At 38.3% G+C, this 18,629-nt stretch overlaps 1 protein-coding gene across 1 annotated transcript; it reads right to left on the reverse strand.

Moving 5' to 3' along the window:
• Window positions 1-2,700: 2,700 nt before the first annotated feature.
• Window positions 2,701-13,819, reverse strand: XKR9 (XK, Kell blood group complex subunit-related family, member 9). Its single transcript, XM_009084793.1, has 3 exons — window positions 13,545-13,819; window positions 4,410-4,633; window positions 2,701-3,344 (listed from the first exon to the last, which is right to left on the reverse strand). The coding sequence occupies exons 1-3, from the start codon at window positions 13,817-13,819 to the stop codon at window positions 2,701-2,703; spliced, it is 1,143 nt and encodes a 380-aa protein (XP_009083041.1).
• Between the last annotated feature and the right edge of the window lie 4,810 nt (window positions 13,820-18,629).

Here is an 18,629-nt window from a genome sequence, read left to right on the forward strand (position 1 = left end):
GGCTGAGGTTAAACCACGACAAGGGGACAAGCTACCAGGAATTCCCAGTCCTTTGAGGCCCTCCGATTGATGACAACAAAACAGATATATATCAGTGGGAGGACACTGAAGATCTCTTCAAGCTCTATGAAAAGAATCTGCATGATTTCCCAAAGGACCATTTCCCAGTTTTAGGATATGGCTAAATTTATATCCACTAGGACTTACAAGCATAAAATAGAGATTGCAATGGAAGCAATTCAGTTTGGTGTACATTTGAATAAGAGTGATATGGTCACCTAGATATCTTCCTTACCATCTCAACTTCAGTATAATATTTTCCTCAGTGGCACAGAAAAGGGAGAGAGAAGACGTAAGGATAACATAAGGAGAAGGTAGCACCATTCTCAGTTTTCTCCTGTGAAAGCAAATGAGTGTAAGAAATTGGCCAGAGAGATGGCAGTTACATACTTTGATTTGGAATATGTTAGTTCATTGAAAGGAGGAAAAAAAATCACGAAGACAACTCAGGCAGCAGGCAAATTTCTGGCAGCAGGCAGACAACGTGGAGGCCTCAGGGCTGAAGCATCCACACTAGGACTTCTCAGGATCTCATATTTCCCCTGAGATCTGATTCTCAGATAATGTATAAAGTCTGAGGTCATCTTCCAAATAATGGATGGACAAAATTTTGTCATTTTCTGCAAGACAGAGATAATATTCTCCATTTTCCACCTGACCTTATGCTAGTCCCTTCTCAGGATTTCTGATGAACAATAAAAGTGTGGGAAGCAATACAGGGATCATCTTCACTACTTTTTTTAATAGCAAAATAAGGGTACATTCAGCTTACAACCAGGCATGCATTTTGCTGCCAAGGACACCATCATAGGTAATAAATACTCTGCAATAAAGGAGACAGTACTTAGGGCAATCGTGGTGCATGTAGCAGGCTGGAGCCTTGTGTTTTTTCTTCTTACCTAAGATTTTTCAGGGCAAACAAATCTGGAAATCTCTTTTCCACAGTAAAGAGAAGTGAAGGTACAGTTTATGCATTAATTTTGGATAAACTATTGCTTTAGTCTCACCGTTTGTGCTTTTCTGTGTCTTAAATTCTGGACCCACATTTAGTCACCTCTAAGTGCAAATGAGGGATTTTAGAAGTAAACTCTTCTCACTACACTGCTTTCTCATGCATAGCCTCAGCAAACTATTCAGTCCAACCTATGCACATAGAAATTAATTTCCTTGAAGAGCATTAAGATGTAGGTAGTTGGCCAGGTAAAGAGAACTATGAACATGGAACAAGAAGTACATTTAGAACCTTTCCTGAGTTCTGGAAAGTCTGGAGGAGTAACAGGAAAAAGGCAGGCTGTAATCCATGAACTTGACACAAAAGGCACAAGACACAGCTCTTGAGCACACTAATTATCAACCAAAGAATCAGCCCTTCTCCCAGAGTTTCAGTTAAGTTTGATGACAACCAATAAAGAAAACAGATTTGGTTCCTGGTAACGTTTATCAGTTTTTCTTATCTCTAGACTCTTTTGACAAACTTTGATTCCCTCTCTTGCCCATGGCAACACCATCTGCAAATGTCACTTATTGGAAGGGAAAAGAAGGGGAAAGAGAGAGCCACAGCATTTCATAATACATATTTAAAATGCAGCAGCTCTGAAATACTTCCCTTCAGGTTTTGTTTCGAAAGAAACTGTGGCTATTAACCTTATTTCCTTTACTGTTGATTTAGCATTCAGACACAGGACTGAAATGTCTAATTTCACTCTGCCTTCTGCCAAAAATTCTTGATGGACAAGCTAGTTATTACATCTTTTCCTAGCCCCTGTGAGTGTAATTTATCAGAACAGTTGCTCCTCTTTTGTCCAGTGACAAAGACGAAAGCACTACATACCTTGCATAGCCTCCTATTTCAGTGGAAACCAGCATTTAAAGTATTACACCCTAGAGCCCAAAAGAGATGAAAGCTTCGTGGAAGATAGTTCTTTCTTTATATGCAAGACCCCTGTTGAAATCTGTATTTCACTGAGGCTGCTGTTATAACCCAGGAAAACAAGCTGGCATCACCCCTAACTGCAGAAGAATGTGTGAAAGATTAATAGAACAAAAACAAAAAAGGAGTCATTAAAACACCTGGAAGATAAAATGCTTGAAAATATCCCCCAAAATTTCCTTGAGACAAGACAGTGATTGAGCCATAAATCAAAGCTTTTCTTCTTCAGGGGATGTTTAGGGGAAAGTTTGTTACTATGTGCATCTAAAGAACTGTAGCTTTTACACTAATGGGGAGAAGCAGCTAACTGATCACTGCCCTCAGTTATTTCAACTGCACTCCTTTTTTCCTTCCAGCAAGCCCTGTCTTTAACAAAATCAACATGAATAGAATATGGTTTTAATGACAGCTTTCATTTGATTAACTTTTAGCTTTTCCTATGTAACATTTGCATTGCTGAAAAAATAAAACAGTGGATTGTGTTGGATGAATAGATTCAATTGTTTCTTTTTCAAAAATAACTTTCACCAGCAGATAAATATTCATGTTACAGAGTCTTTGTAGAGCATCACAGAAGTTATTCAAGGCCAAAACCTCTGGTTAATTACATACTCCTCAGTGATTATACACAAGAAACAATGACTGCGAAACAGACTGTCCAGCAAGTATTTGCTTTGAAGTCTGCACACGCACAAAAAAATCTATGCCATTCATTGCATTAGGAAATTTTGAAATCTATCAGGTTTCACTCTATCTATTAGTTCTGTCACTCCGTCATTTTCATCTAAATGTGCCTGTGGTTTGCAATAAGTAGTGGGATGAAAATATTTATAATAAACAACAAGAAAAATAATACCTAACACCAGACCAAAAATAGTTAAGATGCTCGCAATTGTAAAACATATTTCCTTGATAACGGAAGGTTTCCAGAACACATATACAAACAAAATACCTAGAGTTACAACAGTGTGAGTAGCATAATAAATGGAAATGCAAACTTTTGTTCTTCTCCCCTTTATGTTAAAAAATGTAAAAATTAGAATTATTCCAACAATAGTTCTGTATAGGTATTCCATCTTCATAGATTTGCAAAATGTTGTGTGTTGTTTCAAAGTCCAGGCGAAGCCACAGATCCAAAGAAATATCAGCAGAATTGCAGAAATTCTAACACTTAATAGAGTGACCAGCAAAATACTGAGTATCCAAGAAGAGATGGTAAGCAGTTTATAGAGAAGATATATGAACTTGGAAGGCTCACGAAATTTATCTTTGTCAGGCAGAGATTTTCGTAATGATATCTGATAATCAACCATTGAAACAGAGATACCACAAAGAGACATCATAGCGGCAGCATCTAAACAAAACACAAGGGAAAATGTTAAACTGGAGGAAAAAGTTACTTATTTTACATAATAAGTTCCGAATGAAGTTTTGGACAAGTTTATGCTTTCTTAACACTTTCATTATCCCAGTTTTATATTTACTCTGTTCTGGAACAAGTCACCTTAATTTTAAGGCTCACTTTAGTTACCTATATCTAGGTATCTAATGCTGTTTGGTATGCCTATGTTATCATGCCCAGCCTCTGATTCTTAATGGCCTGTGTGCCTTATTTGCCATCTCCATACACAGGTGATAGAAATTTCCGAAGTATTGCAAATAGGTCTTAAAAATTAAAGCAACTGATATTGAGTCTGGGGTGTCTAAAATGTAGAAATCTATAACTACGGCTTGACCTTTTGCATAGTCATAGCTAAGATGAGATACATCTGACCATTTTGTCTGAGTACTTATTGACTTCATGGACTATTAAGGAACACTAGACAGCTGTGCAGTCTCTCCATTTGATTAGATAAATTCCAACTCCAACTAAGTCAATGTCTTGCCAATAATCTTGCTAGTTTTAGAGCTGGAAATAGTACAGCTCCTCTCTTGCTTCTGAGATTTGAACCAGTATCTCTTCATCATACTGCATTCTACATGCTGAGGTATCCTAAGTTTCATTTCTGACTCTGTCCCTCACCTGTAACATGGGTGATGGTAGTGACAGCTCACAGGGCTGCTTTAAATACATAACTGATTTCCAGATGCCCAGCTAGCAGTTTTAAAAGAAACTGTAAGCAAAACCTCACAAATCAAACTGCTCAGCAAATTCAATGCTAATTGTATTCAATAGCTTATTTTCAAGTGATGTATCATTATGCTTCTGTTAGATTATTATGACTTGTTATAATGAAATATTCCTTCTCAATGATGTAGCAGAATGGACCATCTACTAGACAGAAATTCCAATCAAATGCAGAGTAGTTATGCACTGGAATGTATGTTTTCCAAGGTTTGTGTAAAATGTTGTCAAATCACGAGTGATGTTTTTAGGTAAGATATTCAACCTGAAAATCATGTAGAAAGACAGACTCACATTTATAGAAATTATCTTTGCCACATTCCATGAGGGTGTAAATCTGGACAAAAAGTTGTGGTGTAGTCTCAAGAAAAGTCTTGAACACCTTGAGCATGTTAATATCAGTCATTGTATCAATCGCTTGTTTTTTAATTAAGTTGGGAGGGTATGTTCCTGATGCATCCGTGCTGCTCTTCTGTTTAAATGCAGCTTGGTAGCCATATTTCAAAGCAAACCAATACCTGTTAACAAAGGGCACTTGATTAGACAGCAGTTTTTAGAAGAGCAACTCAATAAAATGACAACAACTCTTCCCATTTCATTTTCCCTTCACATTTTTCTCTGAATGTAATCCAGCACCTTCTACTAAGGTAAATTTTTGTCTGATAGATGTCTGTTATCAGTGATAGCAGATAATCATTTAAGCCCAGCAATACTGATGCAATATAAAAACAGAATGAGTCTTGCATGAATAAAGATTACAAGCTTTATCTTGCTAAGTTCTTATTTCTTTAAAAGTACTGCATATCTGAAAATTCCCTTAGCATCTCTCCTCAGCCTCTCTTTCAGATACTAATTCACTCTGTATCCTTTTGAGGGTATTAGTGAATATCCACATCTATATAATATAGATTCATAAGCCCCAAGTATAATATTTGATGAATTGCAAACATATAACAGACTTTTTAAAAAAAATCACTACAGAGTTATTTTCTAAATACTCAGGAAGACTTTCATTTCAGAAAACAATTTTCAAGACACATGCATTCCTGGGTTGACAGATTCTACTAATGACCTGAGTGGGTTTACATGAAGAAGCTATTTGCCTTGGCAAATGAGTGCACCTGATTGACTTTTAGAAGAGTTCTGGTTTATTTTTAATTAAGTCCAAACAACTACTGCCTCTAAAAGAGCAGTAAATGCAAAGATACATGGAATTAGTCAGTCATGACTGGTGTACATTCTGTGTACATTCTCTGTCCAGGATATCCCTAATGCTTTGTTTGGAGACAAATAAAACCTAGCTCTTACTCCCATTTTCAGGACTTTTACTTCAGGCCTGGAGGTGCACATAGTACCTTAGAGGGTAAAGAATGCTTATGTTTTAATCAAAAGCCATTTTGATAATCAAGGGAGGGACCAGCTGCTGTCCATGGTTGTCTTTACAGTTGTGTTTAGGAAAACAGTATGGTGGCTACAACCTGATGGACCAGAACTCCAACTGCTGGAAATTATAGCATTTCTTCTGCCCCTAATGGACTCACACACAGAGACACAAAGCCCTGGTGAGTGATCTGATCCATTGGGTCATGACTGCTTTGGAAGCCAAGGAAGGTAGGCAGTGCTCTTTTCTATAATAAATTAAAGGGAACAATTGCAGAAGAAGGGATTTGCACAGCTAAAGACCTCTTTCCAGTTGAACCGTTCAGCAGCAAAGACTCTTTTGGAACCAGTAAACAAATGAAAGCAGAGAGAAGCATCCTCATCAGTATGCATGTAAATCCTGTCTTGAAGGAAAGTAATGCTTGACTTCAAGTGGTCATTAACACTGTCTGGGCAGATTGTAGACTAAGCCTGGTAACTCTGCAGCACCACAACAGGCACTGTCATCGTGGGTAACAAATGAGGCTTGCCAGGCTTGCTCTGTTTGAAATTTTCTTGACCTGTCTGTGATTTTGTATTACTTGTCTTAGATTGGATTTTCTGCAGAAAAATTGGTGATTTCTTGCGATTGACCACGTGGCTAATTTGTTTTACTTTTTTTCCCATTTTTGTGTGATGTTTGCTGAATTTTATTCAGATAACAGTAGCAAGCAGGTATTATATATTGAATGAGATATTTATGACATACATGATGATTTAGGATAGAGAAATCTAGTCCTGGTATGATAGCAGAGGTCCCGAGATACGGAAATACAGTGTAGATTAGTACATGCCTAGGATAAGGGATGGCTTGACACTGGAGACTCCATAGCTATAAACAACTCACCAATAGTCAGTTATAGAAATACAGGCCTGGAGCTGGACAAAACTAGTTTTAGACGTAAGAAAGAGAACAATAAATTGTATCTAACATGCATAAAAGGCACCATAGATGTTACGTTTGGATCTAACATGAAGCTGCAAAGAAGTGAAGAGAAAGCAAAGTCTAAAACTGTGCAAAGTCACAAAAAAGACCCAAAGTGGACCCTAAGAGTGAAGATCAAGAAACCATCCGTACAAACACCATAGATCCTTCCAGCAAGACTCCAGATTCTAGTAACACATAACCTCACCATGCACCAGAATGAAACTGCTGAAAACCTTAAGACCCAGAAGAGTAGAAAAAAAGGTGAGCAAAACACATGGAAAAAAAGCGATAGGAACTAAGAAGTAAGTATGTAACAATTTTAACTGCATTATTATTACTTAAGATTTTTATGCATGGAAGTATTCTTTCTGTTCCTGTAATAAATAGATCTAGACTAATATTGATTCCTGGAATCAACTGTTAGGATTTCACTTAATACTAAGTTCTTGGTGTTATAGGTATGTAAATCCATGTGTTTGCCCATAAACAGGATTTCAATCATAGCAGCCTTCATACATCACTTGAAAGCCTATTTCTGCATATTTAGTTCCCAGATGTCTCAAGCTTCCAATATTCTTCTCCAATTAATCCATTTTGACTATAACTAGCAGTCTTTTTTTAAGAACATTCACAGTTGTTCAGCCAATTTTTTCTAGCATTAGAAACACTATTAAAGGCTTTCCCCCTCAAAAGAATAATATAGTTTAGTAATTAGATTATGGCTATTGTATTCTTAATTCATTTACTTTCTTGAGAAATTAAGCAGAACACCACAGACCATCACTTAGTTTTCTTACACACTTGTACAAGCCTGCTAACATGCAGGCTGAGAAAGGCAAGGTCCAACGCCTTACCTTGCGTCCTACTTTCATTCTCTAAGGCTGCATTTGAGATGATTTCAAGATTCATGCTGAAATGCAGGTTCCCAATTCCCTGATGGTCCACAGGAACATTCACACTACAGACCCCATGAAACCTATGCCGTTGCATTTCCCATAAATAGAGAACAGAGGGCAGCAGATCATTAACCACCCAGATCTCACCAGATCATCTCATCCCAATATTGCACTGGAGCACAGTCCCCTTCTGCTTACAAAGGGAGCTAGGAAGAATTCCTGGTGCCTCCAGGTGTTAAAAGTTTAACACCTTCACCACCTTTAAAGATCAAATACTTTGACCACAGGGGAGACAGTGCCAGGGTTTCTTCCACAGCTACAAGTGAAACAGCAGGGATTGGCAGCTCTTGGGTTAGGTGCATGCTAGAGGTTTCACAACTTATTCCCTGATATGTTAAAGCATGTTGACCATACAAGTGAGAATTGCAGCAAGGAAGGATGAGTAATAGTAGGTGTGGTGCAGGTATGCTACCACTGAAGAGCCTTAGGGGAAAATCCTTTACTCTTCTCCTTGCAGAAACTCACAGACTGCAGCCCTTCCATCCAGGCCATACGTTGATTCCGTGAGCTGGCTCTAGTTCCAATAGTTGGTCCCATAGGAAACTCTTTTCTACTTTTATGTTTTTGTGCATTTATCTTTCTGTTCTCTGAATAATTGCTCATAAGCAAAGAATTGAAGTCTTTGGCAAGGCATCTGTAGCTTTTTCTCCTTTATAGAACCATTAGTATTCCAAAACATCTGTTTCTTGCATCCAAGATGTAAACATCTGGAAAGTTTGCAATGTTTTCAAGAAAAAACAATTGGGTAGACTGATCTGTTAGTTGTCCATTAACTCTTTCACCAGAGCTTGTGTTTGTCCAAGCAGCAAGAAGTGGAAACCAGCTGCACAAATTTTGAGCTGCAGAGCTCACAGCTGTGAAGGCAGGTGATATGCAAGACAAGACCCAGATATGTTGTAAAAGGAATATTTCAGCTGGATACACACCTGAAATCACTTGCCAGTTTTCAAAACGCATTCATTCTGAGCATGGTATACTAGGTTTATATTGTTATGAGATGGTACATTTTAATATTTTTCACTAGTTGTAGCTGTTTAGGTGAGTCCACTTCTAACTTTGAATACTATATAGTGTACATTATTTTTTTCTAGAAAAGTTCAAATACTTCTATTGCTTTTTGACTATGTATCAAGCAAGGTGGTGTTCTCTGAGCTTATGTCACTTACTGCAGTTCACTATGACAAATTGTTCATCTTTTAAGAGTGTTTTGAGCTTACACTCCCATTCTCATCTACCCATTTGGCATGCAATATTAGAACATTTTAGGAAGGGCTCATAGCCAACTTTTAGGCCTAGCGTTGGACAACCTCATTCCCAGCCAAGGGCAAAGTTCAGTCTGTACTAAAGGGTAGGCCAGACCCAAGTTTTCTCTTTTATCATGCCCACAGCTCACCAAAACCCTGTGCCTGCTCTGAACCTGTCAGTTATATTCCTACAGTCTGTTTTCCTATAATTTATCTATTGTTATAGAAGTTCTGTGCTTCAGTGTTCACAAAATGTAAAAAATCTTTTAAAAAGGTACTTCAAGTAGAATAAAAATACATTAATTAAAAGTATTGGTTAGTTACATATTTTAAGTAGAGGTACATCTTAAACTGAAGGTGGAATGGGTATGTCAATAATACAAACAATTGCAGGTTTGCCATTTACTTTTTCTCCTCTAAATTCATTAAAGAGGATCTGTTTTTCATTAATCCAAGGTATATAAGCTACCTGAAAGCCAACAGAGTAAAAAAACCCACAATTTCTTTACAACTGGAATTGTCATTTGTGAACGGTAAAGAATTAACACACATATTCACTTTGACAGGAGAAAAAATAAGGTTTCTGCCTTTGTAGTGTTGCTTTGTGGAGAACACAGATGATAGGGCTCCTGCTTATTATAAACACTCATGGAAACACAGCTCCACCATTCCTGTGTTTTTGAGATGCTCCTACATTTTCATCATCATTTCGTAAGGGATGAAGTTTACTCCTGATCTCCTGTAAAATTAGGAAAGTTTTGTCTCTGACCGGGAATTCAAAGAGGTGACAGCTATTTGGTTTTATTGCTTCACAGCTTCACAGCCTTCATATGTGACAGGCAAGCTGCCTTGCCAATGTTTCCATATCACATGCTTCCCCTCAGATCTCCACTGAGGACTTTGCAACACAATCCCAGTATTACACTACACATCCCATCTCATCAAACTACACGGATGAAGGTGTGGGTGATATTTAGAAATCCATACAGGCAGAGTGTGAGTGGCCTGGCACTAATGATCTGTCTAAATTTTGGTCATCTAGTCACAGCTTTCAGCATTGTATAAACCCTTAATCCAAGGAAAATTATTCTCTGCTGCATGCTGAACTTCACCTTCTAAGTATCAATTCACTAAATTGGATTCATTAAATCCATTAAACTGATGCAACTAATACTTAGGTCAGTAAATTTATATTAAAAAATGCAATCAAGCACATAGAATAATAGAATCATTTATGTTAGAAAAGACTTAAGATCATTGAGTCTGACCATTGTTCTAGCACTACTAAATCCATCACTATATCATGTCCCTAAGCGCCACATGTACATGTCTTTTAAATACCTCCAGGGATGGAGATGCCATCACTTTCCCAGGCAGCCTGTTCCAATGCTTGTCAACCCTTTTAGTGAAGAAATTTTTCCTAATATCCAATATAAACCTTCCTTGTGCAAGCTGAGGCCGGTTCCTGTCATCCTGTCACTTGTTACTTGAGACAAGAAACCAACCCTCACCTTGCTGCAACCTGCTTTCAGCTGTAGAGAGTGATAAGATTTTGACACTGGGTGTAGGGCAACTTAACCTCAGTGACACCTCCAAGGTAGATAAAGCATCGTTTTCATTATTATTTGGTTCCACTTGCAGAGCCTCAAACCTATTATGCCAGGACACTTGTGAAGGTGGAATAGTCACAGAGGAGACACACGTGCTGCACTAGGCAAGAACTTGTTGTCATTGCCCCCTAACCTTAAGTCATTTTGCTCAGGCAGGTGAGGAGAGAGAATTGTCTGTATCATGCATCCTGTCTGCCTGTTGAGCCTATCTCAGGGAAGGCAGGGTGTGATTACAGCACTCTCCATCCCTGTGTCTGTCTCTCTCTCGATCCCTGATACTCCTCAACCTACTCACCTCCTCCCAGCTCTCTGTCACTAAGCAGAGGAGTTCCTTTACTGGGTGCACCTCCCACAGATGTGCTCACTGCTGCTGGCCACCACTGCATGAGAGCAGGACCCACCCTGCAGCCCAGCATCAGGTTTTAAATGAACATCAACTATCTTGGCTTTTTTTTTTTTCTCACTGCCTTTTAAAAACATGTAATGAAACAATTGCAGGCTCACCAAAGCACTCACATTTACTCTGATGCCCCATGGATTTAGAAGTAATCTTTACAAATATGCAAAAAAATAATTTTCATCTGCTCCTGTTCCAAGATGCAGGGCATCCTGAGCCCACCTTTAAGCACTGAGAGACACAATAGCAGCTGCCAGTATCACAATGGCTGCTGCCTGTATGGCCTTCTATTCTGACAGAAAAGGTTATGAATTGCTGAAATTTTGTCCCCCACAGGTGTGTCCTTGACTGATGCTGCAAACTGCTACACATCAGACAGCTCCAGAATTCATATGGTGCCCTAGGGAAATGTCCCATTTTCCCACACTCCCTGACTTTGCTATTGTCTTAACATTGTCTGTTATGTCACAGTCTGTTCTTGATTCTACCAACATCTGTGTGAGCCACTTAGATTGGTCAGGCTGAAAATAATTTCAGTTGGCTTTGTGAATATATACTTTATCAACTTAATTTTGTCTTCTTGCAGAGAATAACATTTCATATGAAATATAATTTCAGGTATACATTCTTTCCATTAAAACAAACTAAAGCCTTATTAGATATGAAATAATTTTAATTTCATTTTTCTCTATTTTTATATTTTATAAATATACACACTTAAGTGTATACACACATATTATTTTCATATTTATTACTTAGCCTTGGCAGTGTGATAAGATAACCACAATGATTCTCATTATGCCATGCACTGTGAAAACATGACAAAATTTCAGCACCTATAGGATATCAGTTTGTAAGTCACCAGTTCCAGTACTTAAAGGGAGCCTAAAATAAAGCTACAAAACAGGGAGACTACAAAAAAAGACCGAGACTTTGTACAAGGGCATGTAGTGATGGGACAAGGGGCAATGGCTTCAAACTGAAAGCCGGTAGGGTAAGATTGCATATTAGGAAGAAATTCTTTACTGTGAGGGTGGTGAGGCCCTGGTACACTGCAACAGAAAACACACAAACAAGCCACAACAGAAAAGTTGTGGCTACCTTATTCCTTGCAGGATTCAAGGCTAGGTTGGATGGGACTTTGAGCAACCTGGTCCAGTGCAAGCTGTCCCTGCACATGGAAGAGGGGCTAGAACTTTCCAAATCAAACCATTCTATGAGTCTAAGTTCCCTGGTACAAAGATGGAGCAAGAAGTATTAAAGGCATATGAGAGGGGGAAGAAGGCAAGAAAGAAAGGAATAAACTAAGGAAGATAATTTTGTAAGGTGTATTCACATCTCTTAAATTCAAGCACCCTAAATTCACTGGCCAAGACATATTTATTGGTTAGGCCCCAATTTGCTCTGTAGTGAATAAAAAATACAGGTTCCTGCTGCAAATGACCAACTGGAAAAGCTCACCTTAACAATTATGACCTGACTCCTGGCAGAATCTATTTTTATCCATTGCCTGTAGAGATAAACCTGAGAGACTCATTGTCTAAATTAACTGCATAAATCAGATGACTAAGAGGGAGGGCAGGAAGGAGTTGTACCTTGATACACCTAAGAAAACACATATAATAAAAAGTATATAATAGTTGATCATAAAGGTTCAAGCCTGAATGCCAGCTTGCTCTTACCAGTTTACACTTGACAGTATGCATTGTGACACTACTGAATTGTGAGGACTGGCCAAAAGAACTTTGTAATTTATACGTATCATCTTGGAAGTTTTCCAAGTGTAAGTTACCAGAAAGATATCATTTTCTTTAATTGGCCTTAATTTCCTTTGGAAGAAACAAACTCAGAGGGGCAAGCTTGTACATCACGAGCACAAGAATGGCGCTTGAAGCCACACCTGAAGATGAAAACCCTTGGCAACAGACAAAAAGGAGAGTGTCACAGTGGGCCACCAGATACACCCTCTAAAAGCAGAACCTGGTAGACTCCCTGTGGCCAGGTCTCAGTGCACCTCACATGAACCAACCCATATCCATGGATCCAGTTAGTCAATAACAAATAAACTGATAAACTGAAAAGGGGTTTTCTTTTTCTGCACAGTATAGTATTTCTACTTCTTTTAATACCTGACGCCAGAAAAATTAAACCTGTCAGTAAATACTCCACCACAAAGTCTAAAATTTCAGGCTTGTAAGAGAAGGATTAATAATTAAAATTTTGGACTTGTTGCTACATCTTTCACCTCAGTTTTAAAATGGGAATAAAATCTTGGCATAAATGATCTCTATAATGATAATTTTATAGGAAAGCCACCAGAGAATGTTAGGCATATGGTATCTTAAAATATTTATGGACATGTACCTTTCAGCAAACAAAGATTCCTGTCACCATCAGCTCAGACCCTGCAGGAAGTACTGCTGCAGGCGTTCTTACTAACTGTTCCGCTATTCATTACTCTTCTGAATCTCAGAGGTTTCTCTACATACGGTTAGAGTCTAAGGTTCAAAATTTATCTCCTACAAGTTCAGCTGGCTCAGCTGCTTGTCATGCTTAACATCACTTTGAAAACTCTTATTTATCAGTTAAAGCAGCATTGCACTGTAAAGCAAGCATTTTTAATAAATATGGCCCATCAAAAGGCTGATTAATCAAATAGAACTGGGTTGTGAATGACAAAAGATATTACTTACAGGTAAATGAAGAAGGTCTATGTGTCCATCAAAACCTGACAAAATTTCCCCCTCACATAAGGAAGCAACAATTGTTAAGGCCAGAACTGCTCTTGTCCCCAAAGCCATACTAAGCATTTCTTAATAACTGTCTTAAAATAATATGATTTCTCATTTTAAAATAAATTTTAAAATGTGCTTACCTTATAAAAATTCCGCACTGAAAGAGATGAACTAGACGAATCCATTTCAGCTTCCCAGTATCAGGTCCTTCCCAGTCATTTTTAAACCACTCATAACTGAATATCTGAGTTACTAATGATGAAAGACCTCTGAAACACAGTATCGATATACTCCAAGAATATTGTCCTTGACAGAAATATTTACTAGCTACCCAAAAGTCCACTCCAATATCAATTACATAAATTATAAATCCAACAACTAAAAAAAAAAAAGTAGCCTTAGTAAATGTCATCATGCACTAAATTGCCACTGTTGTCACGCTCTCCTCACTTCACGTAAAGGAACCTAAATGCTTTCCTACAATGGAGTCTTTTTCCTGATGATTCCACCTGCTCATAGTGCTTTATACAAAGGAAAATTAGGTTATGCATTTTTATTACAGCTAAGGGGCTTATATTTTTCTGTGTTCTTGATTTAATTATCAAATTAACTTCATTGATACACATCTATTCTGGAAAAGATAAATGTAAATTGTCTTTTAGTTGGTGGAGTCATTCTTCGTTACTGGTTCCTAAAAAGAAGAAAAAAGGAAGATTAGCAGCAACACTATTTTCATCATTTAAAGTATCATACAGTGATTCTCACAAACCTTTAAACAGGCTAGTACAAAATGTAGAATGTACTGAGATATCAGTGAACAAGCAGGCTGAGAGAGCTGCACCTCTGAACCTGCTGAGGTCAACCACTTTCCCAACCACTGATTCTCCACTCAAGCAGCCGTTGACATAATTCCTAACAGTTGCAAAACATGAAGAAGCAAGCTTACCTCTACCAGTTTTTTTAAATAGTTAATGGAAAATAAGATTGATTCCTTCTCAGAAACTTCTTAACTTCTGAGCTCTTCTCCCTTACTGTACACAGCATTGAGAAACATTGAGAAAACTTCCGTCTTGAGCACACACCGTCGTATCAGAGTACACATCGTTATGCAATTTCCAACTGTGTTGTTTTATGCGCATATGTCTAGTGGTTTTATCACTCCTATTTGCTTTTCCATATGCAGCAAGAAAGCTCTGATTAGGATTGCAGCTCTCCTGTTGAAGAGGCTTGTAAGGAGCCAGACCTGCACCAGTTTATACCACTGTAAGAAACGTCTGCTAAGCTGTGTGAGTAGCAGCTACACACAGATGATCTAACCACATAGTCTACTACAAATAGAATTAATTCGCAGCCTGAACTACATTTACATTGCCCAACACTGCAAGGATTCTTGTGACCTCTTTGAGTAGTCCTTACACATCTTTTCTCTGTAGATCTGTGGTATTTGCCAGGTGAAACAGAGAAGCTAGAAGGCAGTATAGGCTCTATCGCATTCATGTTCACCTCTGCAAAGCTATAAAAGTTAAAATGACAAAATGCCTTATTTTGCTTGCATATCTTAGGAAAAAAATCTGCTGACAGCAATCCCAAAGGATGGGATGCAGGACATGCCAAAGCACTGAGTTTGGGCTGGTGCCTGCACCAAACAGCAGCAGACAATACACAGGGAACAGCTGTACCAGGGAACTTGGAGCAGGGGTAGGGCATGTGAAGGCAGGTCCCTTTGGATTTTTGTGAATTCAGGCACACTGCCACAGAGGAATGAAATGATAGAATTGGTTAATAACCCATGAACAGAGGTAATGACTACTCTTTGCTTGTGTTGACTCGGCTCATCTATGCTGTGACCCAGGTACAAATGCAAAAAAGAGAACTTAAGCTCTTAATTTGCTAATGAAGACAAGTGGGAACCTAACACCTGAAAAGGTGCTGAGTGTCTAAACATTATTTTTTTTTATCTAGGCCTTAGCTATTTCTAGCCTCTCATTCTATCTCCTACTTAGGTTTCATGTCCTGGCCCAGAAGAGGTTAGAAAGACCAGGTGATCTTACAGCTGGAATAGCTGGAATCCTTTCTCTGTCGTTCTGATCCCCTCCAATAAAATACCACTAATCTCTTTCAAATCACTACCTCAATGTATATCCATTTCACAGTTAGATCCTAGGAAGTGGACTTCAGCACAAAGTCCAGCATAAACTGAACTTTGTGTTTACAAACACAAAAGGATAAGTTAATCATGAGCCAGCAATGTGTCTGTGTGGCCAAGAAGGCCAATGGCATCCTGGGGTGCACTATGAAGTGTGTGGCCAGCAGGTTGAGGGAGGTTGTTCTCCCCCTCTACGCTGCCCTGGTGAGGCTGCATCCAGAGTACTGTGTCCAGTTCTGAGCTCCCCAGTTCAAGAAAGGCAAGGAACTACTGGCGAGGGTCCAGCAGAGTGTTACAAAGATGGTTAGGGGACTGGACCATCCCTCTTATGAGGACAGGATGAGGGAGCTGGACCTGTTCAGACTGATGAAGAGAACACTAAGAGGGGATCTTATCAATGCATACAAATATCTGAAGGCCAGGTGTCAAGTGGATGGGGCCAGACTCTTTTCAGTGGTGTCCAGCAACAGAACAAGGGGCAACAAGCACAAACTGAAACACAGGAAGTTCCATCTAAATATAAACAAAAATTTTGAGGGCAACAGAGCACTAGAACAGGTTGCACAGAGAAGTTGGGGAGTCTCCTTTTCTGTTGATATTCAAAACCCTTCTGGACTGCGATCCTGTTCAACCTGCTCCAGGTGAACCTGCTTTGGCATGGGGGTTGGATTAGGTGATCTCCAGAGGCACCTTCCAACCATGACTCTTCTGTGATTCTTTGAAATGTTTTATATCTGAAAACTTGTGTAGGAACCAACTTAAGAGTTTATTGCTAGGGTTCATTCCAGAAAATACCAAAGAAAACTGTATTTACTCTATATGACACCATGTCGCTCTGCACTTTTACTTAAAACCAAAACGAAAACAGAAAAACAATCAAAAATAAGCCCCAAACCCAAACAGGTTCACTATTTGACTGTCGCAGGAAGAACAGCAGTAAAATGTTAGTCAATATGTGGATTCAAACAGAAAGTTCTTTGGAAGGCAATTTATGACCAAGGTAGGCAGTATACCAAGGTTCACATTAAATGAATAATGCTGTACCAGACATTTGAGTGGAAAGGTGTAGCCTCTAATTTTGCACCTGAAATTAATAAAAAAATGTAACTGGATTCGTTCCTCTTTACAGCCTCCCTATCCTTTTGTATCTGAGCACATAGACAAATATAAGAAAGCAAGTTTTACAGGCTATGTCCAGACCTCTATGAAACAACAGCACGAAGAGTAGCTGTGGGCCAGCTGATTTCTACTTCTGACACACCTAGTGTCCAAACTGCTGCCATGCTGGCACTCTGCAGACCTGTCTGGACATCTTGGTGGCATAGGAAGCTACCAGGTAAGATGAGATAAATGCAGAGCCACACGTTATCAAGCATGTGAGCTTGCTCCCTATTTCATAACTATCTTGAATAAGGAATCTAGTCATGAAAGAGCCTTGGAATGGCATAGGGTTTACATTTTCCTCACAGCAATCTAAAAAAGGTTCTACCAAAGACTCACAAATTTGTATTCATGAACGTGAGATGTCTTCATTCCAAGCCCAATCACCAATTCCTGCTCACTTGTGCACATGAAATCACTGCTGAATATCTCAGCCTTTAATATCCCCTATATTTTATGCATGATAGCACTCCAAAGAGCACCATGGTCTCGTGTACCAGGCAGGATTAAATTAAGTGCCACAGAAGAGAGTGTCTTGTGTCACTCAGAATTATATTGTTCCCAGTCTTATTAAAACTATGAAATCTAACAGGACAGGAGCAAGAAGAATAAAGGGTCTGTCAGTCAACATAAATATAAGCCTGCTCTAAAATCTAACATATGTTTACAGAATAATTTTGTGATAAAGCAGAAACAATAAAATGTGATTAGCAAGGCCTTCCTTTCTCATTAAACATGTAAAATTCTATTTAAAATGCAGAGTTACCTTAATACTGCTCATGGATAGAGATTTTTTTCACTTCAAAAAATTGTAGATTTGGATATTTGCAGGTTTCCCATCCATACCATTACAAGACTTGCAATTCAAGGAAAGTTAAAGGGCTTACTGATAAAACACAAAGTGAAACTCAAATCATATGGAAACCATGTGACACAGTTAATGATTAGCTACCTGTAAAGAACTGTCATTCTTATGAATATATTATAGAAATCCTATTCTAAAAATTTGATTTAGAAGTCCCCTAGTTAGTAGTAAGTTTAGTTAATACTAGTTAAATACTAAATTAATACTAATTTAATAGGTATAAAATTCCCTTCAATAAATTAATTTGCCACTTTACTCCATAAAAGTAGAAAAATAAAAGTACCACTCTCTATGTTTCTGTATATGTATATGTATGTTCAAACTTTGGCTTTAGTTTCCTAGACCTATTGAGCAAAAGCCAATAGATATTTCTGGAAACATACACATATATATGTATGTGTATTTATATATTTGCTTATATATATAATTTATTTATTTGTATACTCATGTATATATCACAAATATTTATGCAAAATGTTTTGGCTATAGTTGAAACCTGTAGTACAACGCACTTCAAAAACATGCACAGAAAGCTTTTCTGTGCAATGATACATGAAGTGACAAGTGATTAAAATTGTTTTCCTCTGGTTGAAGTACAGGTGTTTACAAGAACCTGCTCCAGCTGAGCTATCAGCACTCAACATCCAATTTTTACATGCTTAAAAGAGCTGCAGGGTACAAGGCACAGGTGTTGTGATTCTGCCTTTGTGACTGTGCTGCACACGATGATGCACAACCTCAATCAGAGCAGTCTATAGCTTTTCCAGCTCTCAGAACAGGAGGTACAATCCTATCAGTGAACATATTATCAGTGCTTGCCTTTTCTTGTGTGCCTTCCTGCTTCCCTCTTGTAGGTTAGAAACATCCTAAACATAAGCAGCCTTAGCAGTGCTTGAAGTACCATCATTTTCATGTCATCACTTGAAGATCAGAATCAACAGATCAAGTTAATTTTCCAAAGCTAAATAAAGATTATCTTCATCCAAAGCAGTACTGCAGAATTCCTGGTTCATTCCTGTAAGAAAACACATTGAGAAGAAAACCTTATGACAT

The sequence above is a fragment of the Acanthisitta chloris genome, unplaced genomic scaffold, assembly GCF_000695815.1.
Source record: "Acanthisitta chloris isolate BGI_N310 unplaced genomic scaffold, ASM69581v1 Scaffold28770, whole genome shotgun sequence".
NCBI lineage: Eukaryota > Metazoa > Chordata > Aves > Passeriformes > Acanthisittidae > Acanthisitta > Acanthisitta chloris.

What these genes read in the sequence shown, in the direction of transcription:
- XKR9 (XM_009084793.1), bottom strand. Translation starts at nt 13,819, where the DNA reads ATGATGACATTTACTAAGGCTACTTTTTTTTTTTTAGTTGTTGGATTT. An exon ending in CAGTGCGGAATTTTTATAAG is followed by an intron (nt 4,634 to 13,544) that starts GTAAGCACATTT and finishes CTTTGTTAACAG; the next exon opens with GTATTGGTTTGCTTTGAAAT. An exon ending in CAAAGATAATTTCTATAAAT is followed by an intron (nt 3,345 to 4,409) that starts GTGAGTCTGTCT and finishes TGTTTTGTTTAG; the next exon opens with ATGCTGCCGCTATGATGTCT.